A 17,498-nucleotide genomic window follows, 5' to 3' on the forward strand; every position below is an offset into this window, starting at 1 on the left:
AATTTCTCACCGTAGATTTTTGAGGAATCTCTGTGGTTGTGCTGGTTTACTATCCTTTTCTTCTTATAAGGGCCCCCCTAATGTCCTCATTTTACCGTAATCCTCCATTTAGAGGCCCTGTCTCCAAACACAGTCACTTCCCGAAATCCTGGGATCAGGGACTTTGAGGGGACACCAAGCACTCCATGGCTGGGGAAGGAAGGCTGCAGGTGTGGCCGGGTGCAGAGGCCCAGGAAAAAGCGTGGAGAGGTGTGGACAGACTGGCGGAGGATTCAGGGCCACAGTAAGAACCTGGCTTGCTTTGCCTGGAATGGAAAGCCAGCAGAATGCATGGAGGATGTTGCATTCTGACTCCGTTTTACAGAAGTCCGCTGCAGGGTTCCCCTGAGAGAGCGGGCTACTAGGAGGAGGTCCCAGTAATCACCCCGGTGCCCAACGAAGGGGCTTGGGCTGGGCTCAGAAGGTGGAGAAGGGTGGGCAGTGCAGGGGTGTTTAGAAGGCTCCTGGGTTGCTGTGGGAAGAGATTGCAGCTCACAGGCAGCTGGTGGATGAACTGTGTCTCCCAAAGGGAAGGGACCTGGGGCCAGGGACCCTATCTCTTCTTGGCTGGGCTTTCCTCAGTTTCCAGCACACTGAATGAGCAAGGAGTGTTCGTGGAATGACCGTGTCCTCACCTCTATCCCGGAGTGGAGGAAGGGGGACGCTGGGCTTGGCGGTGATGGGCTCCAGGCAGTGTGTGGAGGGGTCTCTGTGCGCAGGCTGGGTGTGTGCTGGGGCTGTGGGTAGCAGTTCACCCACAAGTACGGTTCAGAGGAGGTGAGATTTCAACAGCTTTGAGGTAGTGAGCGTGGCCAGTGGAATTGGGAAGGGCCTGTGCTCTGAGGCTTGGGGAGGGTATTTCTGCCCAAGGGAAGTTCTGGAGCAGGGCGAAGCTTGGCGTGGTTTAAATGAGGGCCTGGGGTTTCCTAGTTAGGGCAGCAGGGGTTTGCATCCACTCACTTCCTGTGGTATCTGAGACTCATCTCTCTGCTCTCCTCCCCTCCCTTGCCTTTCCCTGTTCTCCTCCCCACCTTGCTTGAGCTGGGACGTGCTGCCCCCCAGCGGGAAGAAGAAAAAGTGACCAAGCTGCTGGGACGCTCTGGGGAGGGTGCGGCTGGCTGATCCCGCCCACCCCGTCCACAGGTGATGTGGTCTTGCGGGAGCGGTGTCCCCGGGCCAGTGTAGCTGGGCTAGGTGTTTCCCATCTCTAGTCTTAGGTGCGCAGGACGACGAGGCGGGAGAACCACTTGGGCCTGGTTTTTAGAGAACCAGGTGGGCAGCATATGGCGATCCTATAAAACAAATTCAGGTATGCAGAGAGAAATATCCGGGAGCGAGTCCGGGAAAGACTGATAAACCAGTGAATGTGTCAGTGATTCCTTGAACACAGAGCGCGGGTGGTGGTAAACTCTGATGGCTCCCATTCACGGTTTTGATGAATGGAGTCTGAGTGAGCGTGTTTCCACTGTTGGCTGGGGGGTAAAGGGGCCTTGATTTTCGGTCAAGCTGGGCTGGGAGCTGTGAAGATCCTGCCCCCACCAGGGGCCCCCAGGTGTACCCTATGGAGAATCCCCAGTCTCCCCACACTTGGGGGCTGCATTCCCACCCCTGGCCTTGGCAGAGGCCAAGTGGGCAGACCTGCCTCATGGGTCATCCCCAGGGCAGGTCCCAGAGGAAGGCCCGGGTCTGTGTCACGGGGGTGGCCTGAGGAATGTCTGGGGAGATGGTTCTGGGCTCGAAGGAAGGGGACTCTGGGGTTCTGTGCAGCAGCGGGTGGAGGAGCCGGTGTCCAGGTGTTGCTGTCACCTGCCATATCTGCCTGAGAGTCACAGTGGGTTGGGGACATCTTCACCCTTTGGAGTCCTAGTGGGGCAGATACAATGGGCCCCCAGGAGGTCTTCAAAAGCCCCAGAGTGGGGTGTCCAGAGTGGGGACTCAACAGGAGGGGATGGCCTCCAGGGGAGGCTGCTGGGGGCACAGAGGCTCAGAGGGTGGCTTAGGACATTAGCCAGATCATCCTAGGAGGGGCCTGTTGTCCGTAGCACTGTCTAGATGTGGGCATCCAGAGGATTCTTCCTGGGAAGACTTGAGAGCCAGAGGACAGAGCAAGAAGGATTCGGATGAGACAGAACACGTGGGAGCAGTTCTGGGTGAGGCAAAGTGCGAGGGGGTGAGTTTAGTGCAACAGGGAGCATCTTGGGTTTTGGGGTCTTAAACTCATTGCACTTTGGGGGTACAGGTGGTGAGTGCGGATTTGTGTGGGAGACAAGGATGGCATGGGCTGGAGAGGGGGTGTGGCAGAACAAGTCACAATAGGTAGAGTTTTGGGGGAGAATGGAACTTGGGGATGAGGTCTGGGGGACCCTTGAGGTTCAGAATATGGATCCCTAATGAGGAGATTCAGCGTTGAGTGTGTGTGTGGTGATTCTGTAGGAAGACAAGTAGGTACATTTGAGGCGCTGAGAGCCGGTGGACTTTAGGGCCCCGCTTGGAGGATTAAAGGCAGGTGGCAGAGTCGGGGTGATAACCTAGGAGTACTCCAGGATGGGAGGGGGAGCAACCTTGTTCCTGCAGGTTCCTTGCGTGGAGCGAGTTCGAAGCTCTTGGGGAGCGTAACAAGGGCAGCACGTAGGGGGCATACAGTGCAGGAGAATCTTGGGGGGACATTATGAAATGCAACCATGAGTCTAGCATGGTGACAACTTCCGGTGGGCCCAACTCCTCTGAAGGTCGGTTGAGACAGGAGACTCACATTTGCCCAAGAATTTGAGAGCAGCCTGGGCAAAACAGAGATCCAATATGGGAGTTGGGGGGGGGCAGTGGAACACGTGGGGGGAGATTAGGAGGTCAGAATCTGAAAGTTTCTTGTGTCTTGGGGCAACAGTAGGGCCCTTGTGGGGAGACACAGGTACATGCAGGATGAGTTGACAGGATTTGAACCTCTGTTCAGGGTGGGTTATGGGCCGGAGGTCTTTGAAGGTCAGAATCCGTAGGGCATAGGAGGGAGGCGCTCTAGACCAAACAAGTACTGTAAGGCCCACCCTGGCCAAGTGGGAACCCGGGCTGGATCAGGGAGTAGGAGGCCTCTGAATGGGAAGGAGAGTGGCCAGGCGCTCTTCTGCAGGACGACAGGACGAGTGGGCTCCGAAGGAGAGGCTTTACTAGCCGCCCCTCCTCACCCCCAGCCCCGTGGTCAGTACCACCTGTCATACACCACGTGCGGGCCCTGCTCCTCGTACTGCTCCCGCAGCACCCAGCAGGACTGGAAGGCGCTCAGCGAGGCCAGGATGGAGCCCCCAATCCACACCGAGAGGCTGCGATTGGGCCTGGCCACCACCACGGGGGCGTGTGTCTCGCAGGACAGCGCACGCCGCAGCTCCGCGCTGAAGCGGCCCGGGAAGCCGGCGAAGAGCGAGGAGCCGCCGCACAGCAGCACGCGCTGGGCCACGGGCGCCTGCGCCTCGGCAGACAGCTTGCACAGGCTGCGGGCGGCCAGGGCGGGGAGGCCCTCGCGCGGCAGCCCCGGCACCGACGGCGGGCAGAAGAGCAGCTCCGGGCACTGGAACCGCTCCTTGCCCAGCGGGACCACGCGCCCGTCAGGCAGCAGCACGCAGCGTCTGCTCTGCGCGTCTGCCTGCGCCTGCAGCTGCTGGAAATCCGAGGCCACGTAGCAGTGAGTGTGCTTGATGCGCTCCACCACATGCAGGTCGCGCTGCCCCAGCGCCCAGCCCGCGCGCCTCAGCGCCTCGGCCAGGAAGGCGGACAGGTGGCTGCCGGCCAGGTCCAGGCGCTCCAGGGCGTGCGGCAGGACGTAGCCTTGGAAGACCGGCGTCACGCAGCTCACCCCGTGGCCCGTGTCCACCACGAGCCCGCTGACCCGGCCGTGGGCGTAGACGGACAGCACCGCCTGCGAGGCCACGAAGGCGGCCGGGCAGCGCAGCGCCTCGAAGGCCGTCTCTGCCAGCTGCTCGCGGTTGGTGGCCGGGCTGAAGGGAGGGTCCGAGAAGAGCAGCGGGTGCTCGAGGGGGTCAGCGAGCAGGTCGTGCTCCAGCACGTGGCTCCACAGCAGCTCCGCGGCCTCCCAGTCCTGCACGATGCCGGCGCGCACGGGCTGCAGCAGCTGCAGGTCCAGGCGCGCGCGGGCCGCCTCGCCGATGAGCGTCTCCAGCTCCCGCTGCCCAGGGCCGGCCGGGCTCCGGGGCCCGCAGCCCACGACCGTGGTCACGGTGCACGTGGGTCGCGCCTGCCCGGCGAAGCCCATTTTGCAGGTGCCCGTGCCCATGTCGATCACCACGGCAGCCTTGCGGAGCAGGCTGCCGCCCACTTTGCTGGGGGAGTCCTGAGGCGGGGAGCAGGCGTTCAGGATAAACCAGGGCCCCTCTGGGCAGGGCTGGGGTTCTAGGGTGTCGGCGTCATCCATGTCCATGGCTGCGCGCGAGTTGCAGAGGAGGCTGGCAAAGCCGATGCTCCCTGCTGGGAGAGGGTGTGCAGGAGAAAGAGGAGCGGAGGTGGGGATAGAGGCGGGGCGCAGGGGGCGCCCTGCTCCGTGAAGTCGCTGACCCCTCAGCCCCTCCCCCCAGACGTCACAATGCGGGGCGGGGCCTCCACCTCCCCGCCCCAGGGCTCCTCCCTTCTGAGGCCTCCTCCAAGGTGACTCGGCGACGGAGGAGGGTACTCAGACTAGGTTCCTGGTTTCACGACCCTTCTTCCCTTGCACAATGGGCATTGAAAGTCACGTGTGTGTGTGGTTATTTCCCACCCAGAAGGACGACCCAGGGTTCGGATTCCGTGTCCGGTGCCTAGAAACATTTACAGTGTCTTGCTGATGAGTTGGTCCCCGTCTCTGAAAGAAACAGGCTCCTGTTGTTAGGGCCGACGCCGCAGGGAAAGAGACCCCAAGGACTCAACTCTTGGTGAGGGAAAAAAGTTTATTTCCATGCGCATGGGGTCCCTCAGGCAAACGTGTGCGGAGGGGCCCCGAGGGGAATCTGTGCAGGGTTTTTAAAGGTACAAGCAGGAGGCAAGCAAGTTTACAGAAGCAAATCGCATTGGTTAATTTTGAACGGCGCAGGACTTGGCTAACGCTGATTTGAGGGTCTGGGGCTGAGTAACCATGGAGACCGAGGGTCTTGGGTTGACCTTAGAGTGCCAGGTGCCCCCTGGTCCTGTTTATGCAGTACATTCTTTTGCTTATCTCTATCTTTACAGAGAACAGAACATCTAGTGGTTAATGACTAGCAGAGACATTCCTTTCTGCCCTGCTCTGATTATCTCCTGGGAAAGGTTTAGGGAGTGAAACATTCCTTATAGCTCTGTTCTATAGCTCGGGGGGGGGGGGGGTTACATTACAAACGGGGAGTCGATTCTCTCATTCCCCCCTTTTTCTTGTGGATGACTTTTAATCTTAAAGGTCCTGTATGGGTAAGGGATCATATTGTTGACGTAGCACCATAACTTTTACTTGAGAAATCTGGGCCCTCACAAACCGGGTTACTCGGTTAATGAGGCAAGGGGCTATAGCCATGACTATAATGAATCCGGCCAGGGGTCCCAATAAAGGGAGGATATAGGGCAGAATTGATTCCCGGAAAGAGAACATTTTGGTTTTACTTGAAGGGGGCTCTCATACAAAGATCTTTAACAATAGGTTTTTTTTGTTTACAGGGGGACCAAAGCCGCCGTGTAAGGTCGGCATCAATGTTATCAAAACAAGCAAGCTAAAACAGTTTATAACCAGCATAATCTATGTTTTAGTCAATTTTTAACTTTAAGGGTTACCAGTCTGTTGTGTAGTCCACTGAGTATGTCCCTCGTTGTTTGCTGTTTCCAGTGGCTTTACATGAGTGTAGTGAATCCGCGCAGTTTTTCTTGCTACCTTGATGGCAGTGGGGGTACTGAGCACCACGGTGAAAGGTCCTTCTCAGCGGGGTTTAAGGGAGTCACGGTGGTGACATCGAACCAAGACTGGAGTCCCTGGGGCCTTGAGAGGCGTCTTTGAAGGCAGGTCCAGGTGTTTTTGTCTAAACAGCTGGTGGATCCAGGCCAACACAGGTTGGAGTGTCTGCAGGGACTTAAGATCTCGATTAGTAATTTTAGCTAATCTGTCTTCTGACAATCTTGGAACCAATGGCGGGGGCCTCCCAAACATGGCTTTAAAGGGGGAAATTTTGGAAACATATGGGGTATATCTAGTTCTTAACAGTGCAAAGGGAAGAAGGCTCATCCAATTATCGCCAGTTTTTGAAGACAGCTTAGCTAAAATGTCCTTGAGACTTTGGTTCATATGTTTTACTTGCCTTGAGCTTTGTGGCTGATAGGCACAGTGGAGTTTTAATTAATCTTTAATGCCTGGGCTAACTTTTGGGTGACTCGGGCTATGAAAGCCAGGCCATTATCGGACCCCATTGATAGTGGGAGGCCAAATTAAGGTATGATCTCATGCGATAGCCTTTTAATTACCACTAAGGCTGACTCAGACTTAGTAGGGAAAGCCTCTACCCAGCCAGTAAAAATGTTTATTAATACCAAGAGATAGCAGTGTCCCTGTAAATTAAGTTTTACCATGTCCATGAAGTCTATTTTCCAATGTTCTCCTGGAACAATTTCTTGATGTTGGGTGGTCTCCAACGCAGAGCTCTCGGCTGAGTTGACTAACAAGCACTGTGGGCATCTGGAGCTCGAAGAGGTGGTCAGTTTGTAGAGTTTTGGAATAAAATATTGAGTTTTGAACAATTCTGCAAGGTGAAACAGCTCCCGCCCTAGTGTCTTTAGTAACAGTACTTGTTTATCAGGTAACTGGTATCAGCTCCTTGGGGTGGGAGACTTTATTCTAAGTTGAGATGCCAACTGTAGGTCTTTTTTTGTGCAGACTGGTTCTGACAAGGTCAGAGGACTAGTATTAGAGCAGTTACTTTTTTGGTTGACCCCTCTGATGTGGTTGCTATTTTTTATCTCTGGTTGGGTGAGCCTTGTAAGGAATAGCAATCCATTGAGGCAGCCAGACAGCTGCCAGCAAATCTAGAATCTGTGGAGCATTTTTAGATGGCTTCCACGTATATGTACAGTAGCAAAGGGATATCTTCAGTAAAAAATGTTTACCCTCTTTTCCGTGGCTAGTTTTAGCCTCTCAGTCAAAGCAACAAGCTACGCCTTTTGGGCAGAAGTGCCAGGCTCTACCCGCTTAACCCAGAGTACCTCCTTTTCGGTGGTCACTGCTGCCTCGGCCATTTGTTTGCCGTTTTGGATGAGGCTGCTTTCATCGAACAGTTGTCGGCATTTCCCAAAAGCTGGTCAGTAAGATCAGCCTGTAGGTTCTGCTGCAGTTCGAGGATGTCAGCGCACTCGTGGAGAGAGGTGTCCTTTGTTCCTCCGGATCATCATCAGGCATAAGGGTGGCTGGGTTTAAAGCTGAAGAAGTCTTGAATATCATTGACTGTGGGTCTAGAAGCAGGGCTTGACAGTAGAATTCTGGCATTTGAGAGCCTTTTTTAAGGAGGGGTTTTGATAAGAGTCTCTAAACTGTGAGAGGTTACCACAGAAATCACTTGCCCAAAGCATGTTTCTTCGCTTCCTTAAGTAACATTGTCACAGTAGCTAGTATTTTAAGGCAGGGAGGCCATACTCCTGTTACTGAATCAAGTCTTTTGGAGAGGTAGGCTATAGGCCTCTTTTAAGGGCCAATGTCCTGAGTTAGGACTCCTTTGGCAATGTCTCTGAGTTTATCTATGAACAAGGTGAAAGGCTTGGTAACGTCAGGGAGTCCCAGGGCTGTGGCCTCTGTCAAGGCCCGCTTGAGCTGCTGGAAGGCCTGTTTACATTTATCAGTCCAGTTCAGCGAATTTTGAGTTTCTCCCTTATGGGAGTTATACAGAGGCAAGCTTTTCAGTAAAATTTAGCCTACAGTATCCAACTGTCTCCAGAAAGTCTTGTCTGTTTTTTAAAAGTCTTCTCTCGTAGAGCAATTTTAACATCTTGGCTATCTTTTTGTAAATTTTTTAGTTCTCAAAGACCTTTTTGTGCTATCTCTATTAACTGGCTGAGGGGCATTTTCTTAAACCTCTTAAACCTTTGCAATTTTTGTCTAACATGTGGGGCCCACTGAGTTACAAAGAGAACAACTGGCAATATTGGGAAACCTTCTTACCTCTGGATGTCCAGTCAGGGTGGCACAAAAGGAGAACATGGTTTTGGCATTCCGGATCAGAGAGCCGGCTTCATCTGGATGGCACACTGCTTCTTGTCCAAGGGTGTCACGTGACAGGCCATCATTTTACTAAAATTATATTCTTAACAAAAAGGGCTTTTTTATAGGTAACAAAATTGTGCTGCATAATCTCCCAGATGTTCACAGCACATGTAAGAACTTGTATCTTATTTTTAGTATCACCTATAATCTCATTTTAATGAAAACATTTTGCAGCAAAGTACAATCTTATGTATACTTCTACCAAAACTGATCTAATACTGTCAAATTCTGAACACATTTACTTCTTGTCAAACCTGTTATTTGTAGTACTATAAACCAAGACAAATAAAATTTACATCCTCTTGAGCCTTCTACAACTTACAATAATACCTCTCAAACTAAGCTTTAATCTTTTTCCACATTCTGGCATAGCCAGACACCTTTACTTGAAGACCACTCTCTTTGTCCCTCTTTTTACTATTACCAGTCAATTACCTTTTCTCTCACTTTTCAGACAACATCAAAACTCTCAACAAAACCCTTGAAGTCACCTTTTAGTAGTCCAAAACATACTTATTTACCACATAAAAATGTTGTATTTTAAAAACAAAACTATAGCCTTTTAACTGGCTCAAATAGAGTACCGCCTGGTTTTTACTTGGCAAAGTTGACATGACTCTTAACAACCATAGATATACATATATATGTGCACATGTTTACATTTTCACCAGAGAGAAAAAATACTCCTTTTAAAAGGCATGCCGAGGTTGAAAGCAATCAATTGAAGTCTTACATATTAAACAAGGTGCCACAACATTAAAGACACAAACAAAGGGAGCTTCTTGCACAGTTTGGTGAGCTAAAGGAAGTAATTGAATCTAATAAGCCATATGGATCCTGCAACAGAAATGGGCAACAAGCCCCTAAGTTAGTAACAAGTTTAAACAGGCAACCAAGGAGAGGGCGGAGGAAGGAAGGGTTTTACCCACGGTGGGGGCTCCTCCCTGATGTCCTGCCATACCAAGATGTAGGCGACCTGATTGAGATGGCCCTCTCGTCCGGGGCAGAAGATGATGTTCTTAACTGCTAAGATGAGGGGAAGGTGCACTCAGACGAACAGAAAGTCTGCCATTTACTTTTTTAACCTGTAAGGAGAGATTGTGAGCCCTCTCTCGAACCTCCAACCAATGGTCGAGGGTGAGGGACAATGGGGACGATGTCATTTGTCCCATGGTGTTCTGAAGACAAAGAGTGGTTAGCGTACGCACGACACAACAAATAACCGTTCACAACAGTCACAACACACAGGACAAACAGGCCGGCCACCTCACTCTCACGCATTAGTTTCACACCAAACGAGTCACCTTAGGGGGTGCCTCCAGATTGGCCCGGACGGACCACAGATTGGGAATGAAATTCCCCAGATTGGCCCAGACGGACCACAGATTGGGAATGAAATTCCCCGAACGAGTCGCCTCAGAGGGTGTCTCCGAATTGGCCCTGACGGACCACAGATTGGGCCCCAAACCGATAGGAAAATCCTATCGCAGACGGTGAGCCACGGAAAACCGTGTGGGGCGTCGCTGGCCATTAGAGATGCAAATTAAAACAACATTGATATTCCATCTTACTCCAAGATTGGCTGCCTTCAAGAAATCAAATTGAAAATGCTGGAGAGACTGCTGGGGAAAGAGACACTTCACATTGATGAGCTGTTTCAACCACCATGGCAATCAGTATGGGCATTACTCAGAGAGCTAATGTTAGAAACTCCATGTGACCCATCTGTTCCCCATCTTGGTATCCTCCTGAGAGTTAAAGACATCACGCTACAGTGATGCATGTGCACCCAGGATTATAGCAGCACAAGTCATAGTAGCTCAGTCTTGGACACTGCCTACCTGTCCATCGATAGATGGCTGGACAGAGAAAATGCAGTGTTTACGCAGAGCAGAGTACTACTGTAAAGAAAGGTAAATGAGTCATTGGCAGCAAAGTGGATGCACCTTGAGACCACCATGTTAGGCGAAAAGTCAGACATGCTAGCATCAATATTTCATGATTTCTGTTATATGAGAAACTCAAAATCAAATTAGCAAAATAAAAGATAATAGTAAGTAGGGAGATAGGGACAGATGTCTCCCAAAGGGGAGGATGACCAAGAGATGGAGAGAGATGGGGGAGGAGTAGAGAATAAAAACAGGAATCGAGATAGGCTTTGAACATACATCACCTCCACACAGGAAATGTAAACGTCGTGTGCACACACATGTAGTAACCACTTCCTCTTTGTTCAGGAACAGGTGAAAGATACCAGCTTTCACAACTCTCAGTACAGCATGAGAAAGTTGAATCAGGGCAATTAGGCAAGCAGAAATAAAGAACATCCAGGTAGGAAGGAGGAAATTCCAAGTATGTGTGTCTTCAGATGACCTGATGTTCCATAATGCAAACTTAATGATTTGAGCGAAATTTTTAGAATTGATAAATGAATTCAGTAAGGTGGCAGGAAATAACTATCAAGACACAAAAATCATTAGCATGTTTGTACTTCATTAATGAATTTGCTAAGAAAGGAAGCACGAAAGGACACACAATTACCTAGCAATCTAGTTAGCAAGAAAGTGAATGATCTCTGCAGTGACACAAAACACTGATGAGAGAGGTTGAAGAAAAAACAGCAAGAAATGGAATAAAGCCAGGCATGGTGGTGCACACCTGTAATTCCAGCACTTGGAAGGCTAAGGCAGGAGGATCACTGCAAGTTTTAGGTCAGCCTGGGCTACACACTGAGTTCAAGTGCAGTCTGATCTGCATAATGAAACCCTGTCTCAAAAAAACTGAATCAAACAGAACACAACAGAACAGAACCAAACCAAACCAAACCAAAGCAAAGCAAAGCAAAGCAAAGCAAAGCAAACCAAACCAAACAAAACACCTCTTGTGTTCATGAGCTGGAAGAACAGACATAGTTAAAGAGTTCATATTACAGAGAAGTTTGCAGGTTCAATACACTTTCCAGTAAAGTCTCAACATGCATAAAAAGTAAAAAGGCAGGAATTCACGTGTAAGAGACCAATGCAGCAGTTTTGAACAAAAGATTGACATGGAAGCAAAATGGGATACTTCAGAACACAGTAAAAGGTGATCGCACAGGCAGGTAAGTAGACACTAGTATGTCTGCTGGACAAAAGGGGAGTCCAGCATAGCGTGCCCTGCCAGCGAATCAACAAAATGAAGACGTTAATGTCTAATAAACTTCCCAGCATTTCTCAGGTCTGACAGACACCCAGAGTGACCTCTGTGAGCACAGTGACACTGTGCAGGCAGGGCGCAGAGTCCTTCAGGTGCTCGGCTGCCTGATGTCTGACTCCAGACAGAGCAAGGTGCACCACATTCCTCTCTGCCATTGCTGCTGACCAATGATATGAGGAGTGGAAATGTTTCTAAGGATGCTTCTGGGCCCGGAAGTTTCTAGGACTGTGTTTGCTCCTGGTAATGTCACTCCCCTGGATAGGCCACCAGTCAATTGTGACCCTGCTGTGGAAAAGAGCTGTTAGCTGACCTGCTCAGCAATCAGAGCCCAGATGAGGCCAACATCCCAGGAGATAAACAAGGTCAAAGGATTAGCAGCTCCAGGGGCCAACAGCTGACTGAGCCAGCAGAGCTGGCCTCAAGAAAAGCCCTTGGGTATTGTAAATTACAAGCAAAACAAAACAAAACAAAAAACAATGTGAGATAATACTCCAGAAGTGACTCCTTCCACACACATCTTCAACTTAGAGAAGAAATCCAGGGCCTGCCAGTTTGAGAATGATTCATCAGAAGCCATTTTGGGAAGGGTTGTTAATTACTTAATACCTAACCATAGAACAATTACAAAACAACTGCACTTCAGGGTTTCCCGTGTCACCCTACCACAGTGACTGGGTGAGAGCCACAAGTGGCAGACATGGAGGGTGTGAAGGCTGGACACAGAGCTCCTCAGAGGTTTGGGCTCCAGTTGGAGGGCAATGGGGCCCTACCATCCATGGGGAGAAGACTTGTGTAGCTTGTGTGGCTTTTGGAGGTGGCTGAATCTGCAAGTGCTAGAATTCATGCCAGTGGTCTGCTTGAACTTTGCATGTGGCCTGCATCCAATGAAGAGACCAGGGATCTGGTTATTTTGCCGAGTTACCAACATAAGCAAGAACACACTCTGGCTTGGGTATGTAGATAGAGGGGTCCCTGGAAGAGCAGGGGCACCTTAAAATCCCACAGTGGTGCTAGGTGGAGGAAATGGTAACTTGCTGGACTCCAAAGTTGCAGGCCTGGGAGGAAATCACTCATTCCAAAATACAGGAGAATTTTGAGGATTCATTTTTTCTATCTATTTGGAAGGAGCTTTTGTTTTTTTCTTTTTAAATTTTGCTCTTTTTATCTTTCTTTCTTTTTTTTTTATTTTTATTTTTACTAGCACCAGGGATCAAACTCATGACTGCCTGCTTGCAAGGCAGGCGCTTATGCCGCTGAGCTAAATCCCCAGCCCCTATCTTTCTTTCTTTATTTGACTCATTTTTCTGTTATCTTTATCTATCCTATTACTTTCTTTTTACTTCATCATAGGATCCTTTATTTTACTTTTCTTTCCCTCTCATCTTCTAAGCCTTGAGTTTTCAAATTTTACTTACTTTATGCTCTAATTCCTACCTCTGTTTCTACTAGTATATTCATTAAACTTGATTAATGTTTAGATAGTTAAATTTTTTTTCTATTACTGTTGAACACTTTTCTATTCTTAGTAAAGGTATAGTAGTTATGTTGTATTTAGTAGACATCTATTGTATGTCAGTATTTGTTTTAGTGCCCGTATGCATCTCTTTCTTATGGTTGAAAGTAGTGCATTATTGGTTCTTATAATTCGTAAATACCCAGTTTGTCTTTGGTGCTTTTTGTCACTCACTATCATTGCAGAGATTTCCCGTGTTACTTTTGAAGCCCTCTATTTCAGTGTCTCCTGTAGTCGCTCCTGGTGGACTAGATGTTTGAGATTGCATTTTCCTTTTTCGTTTTGCTGTTTTCCTCTTTCAGGTTAGTATTTGGTTCTTCAGTCCCACTAGTGTCCACTGTTGGTAGAGTGTATCTTGGGGTCCTACTGTAAGGTTGATGTTTGTCCAATTGCTGGGTCCCACAATGAAGAGGTGGATCAGCCACCTGAGCCCCCCCAGAGGGGCCTGTTTGATTATTACTGTGGTCTTTCTAGGCTGACAAGCCCAGGAGTACTGATGGAAATCAACCCCTAGTTCCTGCTGTTATTATGTCTTCAGGTTGTTCAGAATCACCAGATCTCCCTGTTCATAGTGTTTGTCTTGGCTGGGACCCTGCTATGTCTCTGGGTGTCCCACAGACCCCCTTAATTTTCTTCAGGTTGGGGGAGGCCTTGTTGGCACCCTCCTTAGCCTACCTGATATTCTCTGTGTGGAGAATACTTGCCAAGCTCACCTATGGCCTGCTCTTGGAGGAGGCTTCATCACTGCTCCTGTTTACTCACTGAAGGTGGCAAACTCTATTCCTATTGTAGGGGCAGACTCGCCTCACTGATGGAAGCCTGCTGAGTTCTTACTAAGCTTCCCCTCGATACTGCATGGTTAATCTACTGCAGTCCAAGGTTCTGGGGGGAAGGTGTGGGAGCTGAAGATCAATAGCAATGCTAGGTCCAGGAGGTGGGGGGGTGCTGATGGCAGCGGGGGGACTGCAAGAGTGTGGAGGGAGTTCCTAGGTCCTGAGGTGGGTGGCCAGGACTGCGGGACACGGGAGGGGCCTAGTTCTGGCCTGGGCCCGTGTGTGCCTCTGGCTGAAGTTCCCAGGTCCCGCAAGGTCTGTCTTTGATCTTTGATGCTTTTATTGTTTTTGGTTTGTTTCTATTGCCAGGCATAGTTGTTGTTATTAGTTGGTTTTCTCTGTATTCCAATGTTCAGATTGTCTTTGTGTCATTAAAAAACTACAGCTTATTCCTGAAGAACTGGGTGTTGGTTCAATTGCACTGTAGCCTTACCTGCAAATCAATGGGAGGTAGCTGGGCCTTGGGCAGAGGCAAAGGGTTTTGGTTAACTATGCTCAAAGAGCATCACAGGAAAGAGACATCAACTAAAATGAAACCTCACGCACAAAAGACAGAAACATGAGAAGAAAAGGCAGCAAAATACTTCCTAAAACTATCGTCTTCCCCAGAGCTAAGGCATGGGATGTGGAGAGGGAAGAAATTAAAAGCCACTGAATGATTTGAAAAGATAATAGGGAGAGAGAGGGAGAGAGAGAGAGAGAGAGACAGACAGACAGAGAGAGAGAGAGAGAAAGAGAGAGCGAGAGCGAGAGAGCGAGAGAGAGAGAGAGAGAGAGAGAGAGAGAGAGACAGAGAGAAGCCCAGATCATTAAGGTGTTGGGCCAGCTCAAGGATAAACTTAAACAGTAGTAGACTCAAAGTCCATGATAGATAGGTTTACAGAAGAAACTAACAAAAAACTAGATAAGCAAAACAAAATAAGGCAAAGCACAAGTGACCAATTTAGTAAAGAATTTAAATCCATGAAAAGGTACCAACAAGAAATGCAGGAGATGAAGAACTCTACCAAAGTATAGGTAAAGAACCAACTGATTAAACACAGAGTGCCAGAGCTGCACAGTAGAGCTGATACGGGTGACCAGATACTCAGAGATACCTTCAAATCAACAGGAGAATGTGAAAAGCAGATTGAACAGCTGCTAGAGCACACAATGAAAACTGAGATTAATTGGAATTAGCCAACAATCAGAAGGCAGCCCAAATAGTATTAAGAAAACTGCTTATTAAAATTGTAGCTAGGCCATATATCTGTAAGTCTAGCACTTGGGAGGTTGAGGCAGGAGCATCACTATGACTTTGAGACCAGCCTGGACCACATAGTGAATTCAAGGACACCCTGAACTACATAGTGAGACCCTGTCCCTAAAATCCAAATAAAATAAAAAATCAAAATTAAACTGAAAATATGAATCATTTTAAAAAAGGAATCATAGCAGGAAACTTTGCAATTATGAGAAAGAACTCAAAATGCAGGTAAAGTAAAGCATATAGAATACCAGATAACCATGACCAGAAAAGAATTCCATGACACATCATAGTAAACGATCCCAGAAGTCCAAAAAGGACCTAATCTTAAAAGCTCTTAGAGAAGAAAAGCAATCAATGCCTTATAAAGGCAAACCATCAGAATTATAACAGACTTCTTCACATAAACCTTAATGACAAGAAAAGCTTAAGGTGAAATGTTTCAAGCCCTAAAAGAAAACAACTTCCAACCCAAACTTATACATCCTATAAAATTGTCTTTCAAAATTGATGCAGAAATAAAGTATTTCCACGACAAAGAAAACCTTAATAAATTAATAACTGCCAAACCAGTGGTGCAAAACTTTTCCCAAGGATATCCTAGAAAGAGACAGTGCAGTCAAGAGTGATTAAAGTCTAATAGAATGAGCATACCCACAGGGTGAGTAGTTAAGCAGAAGGGAACAAAGAGTAATCAACAGCAGGAAAATAATGCGATGACAGGGATAATTCAGTACGTTTAATACCTTCAATGTAGACTGTCTGAATTCCCCAATCAAAAGGTATATATTGGCAGAATGGATCAATAACCTCAGTGCAGTCATTTGCTGTATGTCAGACACACAGCTAATCCACAAAGAAATGAACAATCTGAAAATCAGAGGATGCAGAGCAATATTTCCTGCAATGGGAACCCGAATAGCTATTATTCAAGCAGGACACTTTTACACTGTCAGTGGAAAGTACAAGCACTATAGAAACCAGTACGGAGATTCTTCAAAGAACTAAAACTATGAATTCTGTCCCACTCAGCTCCTTCCTTCCCAAGTATCCTCCTGAAAGTGTTAATGGTATCTTATTACAGAAATACACACACATTTACAGCAGCCCAGCTCACAAGAGCTAAATCTGTGAAGCAGCCTGTGTGCCCACTCCCAGATCAATTGACAAAGAAAATGCATTTTTACACATCAGAGTACTATTTTGCTGTGAAAAGTATAAATTTGAGTCGTTTCTAGGAAAATGTATGTACCTTAGGATGATTATTATAAGTAAAAGAAATGACAAATTGTGAGCTAAATAAACCTCTTTCTTTAACTTTGAGTGTTCGCTATTTTGTCCCAGCAATGAGAGGAAAGTAAGAAAGACAATAGATACAGGACACAGTGTCACCATCAGCAGTAATCAGAGAGAAACAAATATAAACCACACTGACATAGCTAGATGCACCTCAGAGCCGTGAGAATGGCTTTGACGAAATCACAGTGATAACAGTTGGCGGTGAGCGTGTGAAGAGCAGACAATAGTTGAGCAGTGGGTGAAGATGTTAATTAGTTCCATCTTTATGGAAAAGGGTATAGAAGCTCCTCCAAACATCAAAACTAGAGTCACCTCATGATCCAACAATTCTACCCTAAATGCATCTTCTAAAGTAATGATGTTGGCATGCCAGACAGACATGTGTACTGTTGTGTTCATCACAGTGCTGCTCACAGTAACTGAGAAAAGAAAAAAAGAAAATGGGAGAAAATCCAAAATGCTTTTATAAATAAGGAGAGGAAGAGGGATCGAAGGGAGAAGAAATGAATGGAAAAAAATTAAGATACACACGGGTACAAATTACCTATGATAAATGTGATTATTATATTTATCTAAAAATGCCCCTGTAAACTCAAATAATTATAAAAAAAACCCCAAATTGGAAAGGTCTACTCTTTTCTTTGGAATGCATCCAGTATCAAAAAATCATGGACAAAATGATCTCGTGTGACACCAGGTACTCTAATCTCTGTGACCCGTGTGTTCATTTAGTATTTTTGGTGGAAGTCAAATGGGCCAACCACTTACGCTACAGTGATCCAAGGAATGAGTGGTTTTTGGGACAGCATGTGACCACTGCTGATGCCTGTAATCACAGGTTATTTCCCCTGGGTTTGGTATAATTTACCTAGTTTTAGCAAAATTATGGTTAATGTGAATCCATAACCCATGTGTGAAAACATTTCTGGTACTCTGTTGGTATACACAACAGATAAAGCCATTAATTGCACCTTGGATAAATCCAGTAAGTGTAATTGATAGGCAAATATGGGCCTATAAAATCAATGTCAGAGAGTTTAACTGGTTATCTTTTTTCTCTTACTCCTAACAAGGATGGTGTTATATGCTGTTTTGTGCCTATGTCAACTTGAGGCTTAGACTGTAGGT

General features: G+C 47.7%; 1 protein-coding gene across 1 annotated transcript; it reads right to left on the bottom strand.

Moving 5' to 3' along the window:
- Positions 1-3,232: 3,232 nt before the first annotated feature.
- Actl9 (actin like 9) lies at positions 3,233-4,585 on the bottom strand. Its single transcript, XM_003461409.2, has one exon. The coding sequence runs from the start codon at positions 4,463-4,465 to the stop codon at positions 3,233-3,235; it is 1,233 nt and encodes a 410-aa protein (XP_003461457.2). The 5' UTR covers positions 4,466-4,585.
- Between the last annotated feature and the right edge of the window lie 12,913 nt (positions 4,586-17,498).

The sequence above is a fragment of the Cavia porcellus genome, unplaced genomic scaffold (assembly GCF_034190915.1).
Source record: "Cavia porcellus strain 051 isolate PalLab524CR breed Dunkin Hartley unplaced genomic scaffold, mCavPor4.1 scaffold_17, whole genome shotgun sequence".
Lineage (NCBI taxonomy): Eukaryota > Metazoa > Chordata > Mammalia > Rodentia > Caviidae > Cavia > Cavia porcellus.